This window comes from Akebia trifoliata, chromosome 14 (assembly GCF_017979445.1).
Source record: "Akebia trifoliata isolate Shusen 1 chromosome 14, ASM1797944v1, whole genome shotgun sequence".
Classification (NCBI taxonomy): domain Eukaryota; kingdom Viridiplantae; phylum Streptophyta; class Magnoliopsida; order Ranunculales; family Lardizabalaceae; genus Akebia; species Akebia trifoliata.
This window is the reverse complement of record NC_141388.1, coordinates 29,952,684-29,963,438: the sequence shown is the minus strand read 5'-3', so window position 1 is coordinate 29,963,438 and position 10,755 is coordinate 29,952,684. Positions and strand designations below refer to the sequence as shown.

Below are 10,755 nucleotides of genomic sequence, written 5' to 3'. Positions count from 1 at the left end.
AGGATGATCTCTATGATGGGAAGATCATCAAAAAAAAAAAAAAAAAAATCAGCCCTATCTGAAACTTCTAACCCCATTAAAAGTGATTTAGAATGTGGACCGTCGATTTTTTACCAATTTTTATCACTAATTTGTAAATCACTTTTGATGGATTTAGAAGTTTCTGATTGAGCTGATTTTTCGTGAGGATGATCTTTTCATCATAGTAACCATCCTTGCAAAAAATCAGCTCAATCCAAAACCTCTAACTCTTATTTTGAAAAACGAAAGTTTTTTCATATGTTTTCTCATATGGCCCTTGAACCGCCCCCATATATATATATATGAATAAGGGACATATGAAAAAAACATATGTAAGACATTGTAACATTAATAGATTTTCAAAATATGGGTTAGAAGTTTGGGATTGAACTGATTTTTTGTGAGGATGATCTCTAAGATGATTTAGAATGTGGACCGTCGATTTTTTGTCAATTTTTATCAATAATTTGTAAATCACTTTTGATGGATTTAGAAGTTTCAGATTGAGCTGATTTTTTGTGGGGATGATCTTCTCATCATAATGACCATCCTCGCAAAAAATCAACTCAATCCAAAACCTCTAACCCATATTTTGAAAAACCATTGTTTTTACATATGAATTATTTTAGGAGTTAGGGCATGGATTAGTGATTTTTTATGAATAAACTAATGAGTTTTTATGTTTATTTTTTGTGATTTAACATTTGAAATTCTATGTTTATTTTTTCATTAAAAAAATATTGGCAATCCACAGAACTGAACCGAGCCAAACCAACTTTAGTTTGGTTTAGGCAGATTTGGTTCCAATGGAATTTGATCCAGTTCTGGTTCTGGTTCTGATTTAGTGTAACCACCCATGTCTGTTGGCTTCCAATTTGACCTCAAACCGAACTAAGTTGCACCCCTATTTGGAGACAACTATTGAAATGTTCCATCGTCATCTTCTACTACTCAAAATTCATTATGGAGATATGTTGAAGAGAAATGTCACATTGAGCGCAATGCTGCATTGGCCAGCACGATCAGTGCATTTGGCAGTGATGACTAATGATATCTATCAAGAATTATTTGGCTGTAGTTTGTTAAAAGTTGTGAGATCAAGGGAAAATAAATAGTAATGATATTAATTGAGAGATATTCTATTGGCACACCAACTATTACTTATAACTCACCATCTAACTATCAAAACAGCCATGTAATCTAATTCCCAAAAAAGAAATACATTGGTGAGACATCAGTAACGTTGGCATGTTTATAGAAGCTCTTGAATCTTGATTACAAAATAAACACAACCAACCACGTGAAAATGGGCTGAATGAAAATATAACCAATCTATTCTATAACTTAAAATGGAGCACATGTTTCTTTTTTTAAAATATTTATATATTTAATTAAAAAGACTTGATTTATTTTCCCTAATATATTTTCATTTTTAAATGGTAGAAGAAAACAATTTCTGTGGCTCCATTTGAGCAGACAACGCTCCAAAATATACTAGTTCAGCAGAAATTCGTCCATAAAAGGTACATCAAGGTCTATAAGATTGAAATGAAAATGTTATTAAAAAAATATATTTCACATAAAATAAAATAAAAAATACACCCTGATTGCTAACTAAATGGATTTCAATTACTTGGGGTCCCTTAATTCTGAATAAAATCTAAAATAAGTTACCAAAAAAATATCATTCATATTTGACTAAAATTCAAATGTAAATAAAGCAACAGTACATGTTACTATACTGAAAATTGCAAGTAGGTATTTTTAACATTCTTGGGTGACAAATCCATTGCTTAAAATCTTTATTTAACTTGTAAAAACAACTTAAGCAATCACATTATTTGAGAAACAAGTAAATGGGGCCAATGTCCCACCTCCTTCAACTAATAATAAATGACAACCACATTAATACCAAAAAAAAATATTATTAGAGATTCCACAATATGCCCATCTCTCTCACAGAAGCTGACTTCTCTTCCAATCCCTAATAAGAAAAATTTTCAGCATATCAGAGAGACTTGTTTGTTACCTAATTGACGATCTCCCATATTCCCCTTGCAATCCAAATCCCTCCACAGGGTTCCACGTCTTCGTCCTCAATGTCAAGTCTATACTATATAATACATGAGATTTCTATGAAAGCCTGCAAATTGTATTCTGAGTTCTACTGAAAATTTAAAGAATGATACATTACCTTCTTCATCCTCATTCAGTCAATTCTCCCTTACCACCTTTGATTTCAAGGTAAAGAGAAGTGTTAAGCTGTAGATAGGAGTATATAGCTCACCATTGCTGTCCATGCTGGAGCTCTCTACAGACTCCATATTGGTTGCAGATTTCTCAAATAATTGAAAGTACATCAGTTTATGGCAATAATTGGGAAAAAAAAACATAATCGACAGTGAATTGAAAAACAAAAAGGGGGCAATCTATTTCCAGATCCCCCAAACCTGATGTAGGACAACCTAGGTTTTATTGATTCTAGGTCTATTCTACTTTAAAAAGAATGGAAACAATACTAATTAGGTGGTGACAGAAATTTTTTTTTTACAGAAAGGGTTTTAGACCCAAAATATTTTATAGGCTATTATGAAAGGTTTCAACAATACTAATTGACTAATATTTTAAAGGGGCAATCTATTTCCAGATCCCCCAAATAATAATACCATCCAGTTCAATCAAAATATAACTGATTGTTAACAGATATAGGGTGTTGGACTCGTCAAACCTTAAAAAGTTGAAATAAATTATGTTCTATGTTTTAAATAATTTGAAATGAATTATTCAATTTTTTTAATTTTTAATTTTTAATTACTTAAAAAGTATTTATTTTTTATAAAAGGATAATAAAGGCTATCTGTAATGGGATATCCAACACCTATAAATAAGACATTGGTATAAATATATTTAACGGGATATTTATTACAAATTTCAACTAGAAAGGGTAAAACTCATAATCTATGAGAAACCTTGTAGTAAGATAACAAAAGAAGATAATGAATGTGGAACAAGGGTGCAAAGGTTTCCAAAGAGAAGAACAAGGAACCATTGAGTATGGTTTAATTCTTGATTTGAAATTAATAAGAACATGCCTTAATCTTAGCAAGAACAAGGGTTAATAACTTATCCCGGTAAGATATCACATTATTGGAGAAAACTTGAAGTAAAAGATCATCTACAAGATACAGATCAGACATAAGTAATTCATGTTGTTTGAATGAAAAATGTAGAAAATTTGGAGTAAACAATAGTGACTCATGCTCTCTAGGATATAAACAACAATTTTAGCAAGTGTGAAACAGTCACGAGGAGGCTTTCGAGATACATATTTAACAATCTACTGGTAAATCAGACCAAGAGGGCATCCCAATGGACATTCGATAATCAATATTCTAAAAACTCAAATTTGGATAGTAAGTTTTTAGATCGAAGCTCATGCCTGTAACAATGTCCTAAAGAAGTTCAACCGTTGCCTCTAGATGAGATTGGTGATGATGACCAGCCCATGTGTGTCTCTTCCAAAAGTCAGTAATCTTGTTCTCAGTGTATCAACAACACTGCCAAACAAGAAGCCTTCAAAGATATGGTTTTGTGTACTCCAAACAAGAAGAAAACAATGAGTAGAATTATAATGTCTTTTGATAAGTTCAAGTGGAACAAGAAAATAACAATCTAGAGAGACACTGCACTGGAACGCTTTAAAAAATTGAGTTTTTAGTTCCCAGTTGATGTTATTCTTAGCATGCACACTACCTCAATGAGATTGATGCCGAACAGCCCACGTGTGTTTCTCCCAAGATTCAACGATACTGTTCTTACCAACAATGTCTTCCAAGAAGCCTTTAAATATATGGTTTCGTGTACTCCAAACCAATGTTGTCAGACATTGAGGCGTGAGGCGAGATGCTCAGCTGGCTAGTGCCTCAAGGCATAAGGCATAAGCCTCACATGCATGAAATTTTTAAATAGATAATATAAGTCCAAACAGCAAGAAAACAAGAAGAGGGATTAGAAAAAAAAATAATCTAGAAAAATATAGATTGAGCTCCTGATTTTCAGCACAGAGAAAGAAACTGTGTAACTAACACACGAGATGAACACACAGGGAGAGCTAGAAAATTGGCCATCACACTCTCGGAATGTGACACGATAGAGAACTATTCAATAACATCTCTCCCAAAAGACCTTTCAAATCCACCTATTTCTCTTTGGCTGGTAACAAAAAACACAAATGCCAGATATACTAGAAAGTCCATGGTATTATTAAGCAAATAAGTAATTTATTTATTCATAAAAACAGGTCATATATACTAGACAGTGGTGCACGAGATGATTGAGTAAATGAGCACTAAACATCACATTTCATTAAATTCTTAATTTTTAACTAAACTTCTGCTCTTGCTGAGCCCAGAATTTGAAGTGAGTTAAAACCCGACTTGCCCAAACGAATCTGTAAACAAAAAGAGGCAAATTATGTCTAGAAATGGTGTCCTTTTTTTTTACTTCTGTTTTGGAGTTCAAAGCTTCAAGCTACGAAAGCCCCTAAGGGAAAGCAAAATAGAACAAATCCTACTAATCTAGAAATGATATATATACATAAATTTGCATAGTCAACATCAGGAGATAGACACAAATCTCAAGGAAAAGATTTGTAAAAGAGAAGAGACTTACATCGACGATGGACAGGATCGCACTAGTCACCATCGCCGACGTTTCTTCTCTCAGCAGACAACATCCCCACCACCTTCGTTCCCTGATGCCTCGTCATTGCTCTCGTCTTTTGTCTGAATCTCAGTCTCCAAACATTGCAACCTTGTCCTCATATCCCCCAACTCTCGTTCCATCAAAAAGAGTTTCTCCTTCAATGTAAGATTCTCCTCCTCCAGCTGTGCAATGTGGGTGTCCTGATCGTCTACTCGATTCTCTAATACATTCCCATGTTCATCCAAACAATTAGGATAAATCATCTCAAACCGACTCAAATCTTGATCTAATCTCCTTTCCACCTCAACATGCTCTTCCACATCACTCTCACTCGACCCATTATCTTCTTCCTCATCATCATCATGAACCTCATGCCCCGGCGATCGAAGACGGATAAAACCATTCATCGATCCGTATCCATCAAGTCCCCATTCTTCCTTCGCCATATCAACCAAAACCTCCCTAGAAGGTGAGAAAATTGGAGTGGGGAGGATGGCGGGTGTCACAGGGCAAGGTGACACGAGCGAAGCTATTCCTCCAGATTTCTTCGCTCGGATTATAAAAGATGTGGTGTTTCTTGGTGCAAAAGGGGCAAATCGATTGAATTTCTTCTTTGGATAGAATCTTCGAGCCTTTAATCGATTCTGAGACTGTAATTCATGTAAAGTTGGAGGTTTGTAACCTCCATTACCCCCAAATCCACCATTCTTTCCCTTCTTTCCCTTCCAATTGCTCCGCCCTACATTTTTAGCCGAAAAACCTACACGTGGCGGCAGCGAATTATGAAATTTCAAAGGATTTTCAGGCGGAGGAGGGAGAGGCACTGGAGGCCAAACTCCATATTTTCGATTCATCACTTGAGACTGATCGTTCATCATATCAACAGATTTAAATCAAAGAAATTTAAATTCCAACCTAAAAGTGAGAGATTTGAACCAATTAAACCCTAAAAGCCCCAATAGCGACTCTCAGTCACAGATTCTTCCTGATCGCAATTATCCAAGTACCTAAATCCAAGCGTTTAAAATCAATAAATCTCTAATTCTTCCAACGGCAAAGAGAGATTCCGAATAGAAAAAACCCTAAAAAAAAGAGGGAGATCTGAACCAAATGAAACCCTAAAAGCCCCAATTAGTGATTCTTATTCTCAGATTTCGGTCTGATCCTGATTATCCGAGTATCTGCTTTAGATTCCAAGCGTTTAAGATCAACAAATCTCCAATTCTTCCAACGGCGAAGACAGATTATCAAACTCACAAACCCTAGAAAACTCTGGGTAAAACCAGAAGAAACAAATCTCAAGAGACAGAGAGAGAGATAGAGAGAGACGAAAACAGTTTTGGGGATTTGGAATGAACCGATGGAGTATTAAATAGACGATAAGAATGAAACGGACGGTTGATTTTCGTTTGAGGATTTAACGGACGAGATTGAAAGTTCATACTTTTAGTTGACGTCCGAGTACTACTTTGTTCGAGGTTCGGATTCGTTTCTAAGATTGTGGGAGAATAAATACCCTTTGTTTTGCATTTAATTACGGACAAAACCCTTACTGGAACCAGAAACCTTTGATCAGATATTTGTACGAATCAATCACTAACTAAGATTGCTTTTGGTAGGTGGGTCCTTTAAGTTCTGATTCAACCGTTTTTGAGATCGTGGACCGAAAGAAGTGGATCAGCAATTTTTACTTAAAGAAACCTAATCTACTTACACGTGGCAGAGAAGATCTGAGTTCAATGAATCCACGTGGCTCTTACCCACAATATCACTGGAGTAAGTTTTTGCTGTTGTACTGCGATACTGTTCAACCAATCACAAAATTACGGTCAATTGTTCCTATATGAACCAAAATCAGAACCGTTAATTTTTCTTTGTTCCAATTTCTATCGGCCCTGATTTCTATTCCCAAATAAATAGCACCACAATACAACATGAAATTTAAAATAAAATAAAAAATTCTCTTTAAATGATTTTGATTCTGAATTGATTCGATTCCAAGATATTTGCTTCTAATTAACTCCAATAAAAGGTATCCAAAACGGTCTGAACTGATTTGACTCGCTTGAGTCATCTTATTTGGTTGAATAAAGGCTGAGTTGAAAAGTGAATAATTTTAAAATTTAGATTCCAAAAATACCCCCTCTTTAACATACAAAGTTGTTTATATATTTAAGGTCATTTTAATAAAAATAAATAATGTTGATTGAAAAATCCCTTAAATCACGTTGCACATTTTATGAGATTGATAAGATCTAAAGCGTGTCGGATATCTGTAGAATACAAACATGTCTACATGGTAAGATTTCATTAGTGTTTAAAACACATAGGACTCCTAAACAAACCGTGCATGAAGCCTCATGCATTTTAACTCCAAACAAAAGGTGTCATGCATACAATCAACACTGACTTGAATAACAATTATTACAAAACAAATCGTAACACACTTCACACGTCTCCCAAATCACATTGATTTTTCTTATAGGCAATCTTAAAATATTATTAATATCTAGCTTTCATGAATAAATAAATAAATAAATAAAAAGAATCGTGATAATCTGACTATCCCATGTGGCACACTCAATCGACTATGTTGATGTGACAAGTTCAGGAATGTAGATCTGTACGCCTTGGGATATACATTTTTATGAGGAAGTACAATTTTGTATCTTTATGCGTACATATCTATGATTCTTGAACTTGTCACATAAGGAGAGTTGATTGAGTGTGCCACGTGGGGTAGTCAAATTATCACGATTCAAATAAAAATCCTTTCAACTACCCAACTCTTCTTGTTTTTTGAAATCCTAAGGGAATCCAATTTTATTTTCTAACATCTTCTTCTTCTTCTTCTCTAACGAGGTTAAAACTTCTAAGCTTCAATTTACATCTTCTTCTTCTTGCTAATAAATTTTAATTTCTCCATTGCTCTCACTTGTATAAATTAGAGACCCTAAAAAATAATGATTAATTTATGTTTTTCATTTTTCATCCTCTGATAAATTTAATTTCTAACTATTTTTAGGTGAATTTTGCAGGCATTGTGTTCTTTGAAATAATCAAATTAAGCTTTGGATTTAAGGAAGACATTAATATATTTCTCTGTTGTTTTTATTTAAAAATATCTTAAAATAATATTTACAATTTTTTAGGATTCGTGAGAAGTTGAAAGGGATCGACTGTGGTCTCTCAATAGACATTGATAAAATAAAGTATGGATTTAAGGAGGACTTTAATATATTTCTCCACTAGTCTTATTTTAGAATAATAGTTTTAATTTTTTAGGATTTTACTATGGTCTCTCAATTGACTTTAAAAGAAATTAGAACTAAGGTATGTTTTTACATATATTTTAAATGATAAACAATCTAAATTTTTTTATTTATTTACTCATTATTTGTGTTGAAATGGTTAAAAGAAAAAAAAATATGATTTTATTATTTTTTCTTTGTTTAGGGTACTCTTAGATTCACGTTTAATTCTAAATTTAGAGTTTTGTAGCCATGATACCCCTTACCTTCTATTGTGCCATTTTAATATATTAAATTATAAATAATAATTAAAAAAAACTTTAAATTAGACAACTCCTTTAGTCAAATTAGTATTCTCAAATTACAAAAATAATAAAATTTTAATTTTATTATTTTGTTATTGGTTTAAGGTCCTCTTATATTTGTGTTTAATAGTTAAGAAAATCTGATTTTAAATATATCTTATGGTTTAGGGATCATTCATTAGGATCTTTAATGTTTTTTCATTTAAAATTGTTTAATTGAGATTTGATTGTCCTTGATAAATCATAAATTTAGTTCATAATCACCTAATCCTTTTTTTTTTAATTTTACTCACTTGCGTCGCATGGGCATTCCACTAGTTATCTATTAATGTATGTTTGTATTTTAATCATTATAATTGTTTCTAATTATAAGTAGATTAGTAGATGGTTAAATCACAAAACCTCATTTTTTGAATAGATAACAAATATAAACATTATTGAAAAAATAATTATTTTATATCAAAAATCACAAAACCCTAGACTCAATCGATCTCATCCGAAATTTTTAAAGAGCCATCTTGTATGTGTCAATGTGACTCATATTGACCATTTGCATTGATCTTCTAGAGAGTACAAGTCTGCAATTATAGCTAATTATGAAATATAAATACAAGAAGATGAATTGAAAAATCTGGATGTAAATGATCTTTCAACATTTGTAAAAACCATGGAAAGCAATGAATCTCTACACTGACATGAGGTTATGAGAGACGAATTGCAATCCATGGAAAAAAATCATGTATGAGAACTTGTAGTTCTTCAAAAGGATCATAAGGTTGTTTGGTATAAAGTATTCATGCAAGCCAAATGATATAGGACATCTATAATTTTAATTAGTCTTAGTAATTTTTTAATTCTAGTAGGATTTTTATTTTTATTTCTAGTTCTAGTAGGATTTCTATTTCTTGTTTTAGTAAGATTTTTATTTCATAGTTATGTTAGGAGTAGAATTCCTTATTAGTTTTTAATTTGCTTTTATTATTTAAACTATAATTAGAAGTGTTTGGAAGTATTCAAATTGAGTTACAATAGGATTAAAAAGTTGCTATTATGTTATAGATAAATTAAGAATGTTAATTTTTAGTATATTAGTAGGATTCTAAGTTGTTATGATGGAGTTATCCATACAAGGAGCTCCAAATCCAAAAATTGATGATCAATAAATAAATTTTGATTTTTTTAAAGGTTTCAAACATTTTTCTTTTATGATTTCTAATAATCCTACTAGTTGAAGATGGTGATCTTCTTCCTTGTTCTAATTATGATCTATTTTACACTCCGTTACGTCAATTGGTATCAGTGCGAGAGTTCCCCATTCTTATAGCAACTAAAGATGAATCAAGTTCAACAAATCTCCTAAATGATATTTCAGATCATCAAGTTGTAACCATAGCAACCTTCAAATCTTCCAATAGGAAATTCAACGATTATTGCAAACTATGCATATCGCAATTGAGCAGTTGACTTAGACTTTGCATAAAAATTATATCCAAGGTAATGAATGAATCATACCTAATGATAGAGGTCAATTCAAGGACATAGGGTTTTGAACATTTGTAAATGAGCCCATGAAAGCAGGGGCGGAGCCAAGATTTTGTTTTCGTGGGGGCAACTATGAATTCATTAATAATATTAAATTTTGACTTTTAAAATATACAAAAAGTAACTTTTACTACATGTATTTTCAATAATTTGACACTTACAAAAGGTATAAACTAGTAATATATACACAAAATTTTCACATCGTTTCCAAAAAGATCCAATCACTGATATATATAAATAAATCTTCACAATCGTTCCCGTCGAGTTTTCATATTCTGAAAGTGTTGAATGATCATCTCATTATCAATGATATCAAACACATCTTTCTCGATATACGTAACCAATCAATCATTTATTCATTGATCTCCCATTCGGTTACGCAATCGATTCTTTACTATGTTCATTGCTGAAAAAGCTCTTTCAACGGTTGTAGTTGCCACTGGTAATATCAAGGCTAGTTTCACTATCAAATACACAAATTGATATACAACATTCTTTTTTGTCTCAATTAACTTCTCTGCAAGGCCACTGAATCCTTTAAGTTGCAAAAATTTATTGTCAGAGCGCACATCAAGTATATAAGTCTCAAGTTGATTATCAAGTGCCATAAGTTCCACGTTAGAAAATTATGATGGGTAAAATTGAGCAAGATGAATCAACTTATCCTTAATAAAAGTAGAGAATGAATCATATGGATTCAAGCATGCCACACAAAGAAGTAGCTCGGTGTTTCCTTCTGTAAAACGATCATTAAGCTCTTGAAGCTGCAAATCTAACACCGTACAAAATAATTTAACACGATAATTATGTAGATTGGTGACTTGTTCAACATTACGTCTTGGCCACCCTCGAACTACATACATGTCATCCATATTCGGTATAATAATTTCATGTCTTTCACAAAAAGAAGAAACTTCATTGAGCAAAGATTC

General features: G+C 32.4%; 1 protein-coding gene across 2 annotated transcripts; it reads right to left on the bottom strand.

The window, feature by feature from the left end:
* Positions 1–1,799: 1,799 nt before the first annotated feature.
* On the bottom strand, positions 1,800–6,076 carry LOC147386707 (uncharacterized). Of its 2 annotated transcripts, XM_086424132.1 has the most exons (3): positions 4,693–6,076; positions 3,775–3,964; positions 1,800–3,578 (listed from the first exon to the last, which is right to left on the bottom strand). In XM_086424132.1, exon 1 carries the CDS (start codon positions 5,601–5,603, stop codon positions 4,743–4,745), a length of 861 nt encoding a protein of 286 aa, XP_086280258.1. In that variant the 5' UTR covers positions 5,604–6,076; the 3' UTR covers positions 1,800–3,578; positions 3,775–3,964; positions 4,693–4,742. The 2 variants fall into 2 exon arrangements, with proteins under 2 accessions (XP_086280258.1, XP_086280259.1); XM_086424133.1 differs by lacking the exon at positions 3,775–3,964.
* Positions 6,077–10,755: the final 4,679 nt, after the last annotated feature.

What these genes read in the sequence shown, in the direction of transcription:
- LOC147386707 (XM_086424132.1), bottom strand. Translation starts at nt 5,603, where the DNA reads ATGATGAACGATCAGTCTCAAGTGATGAATCGAAAATATGGAGTTTGG.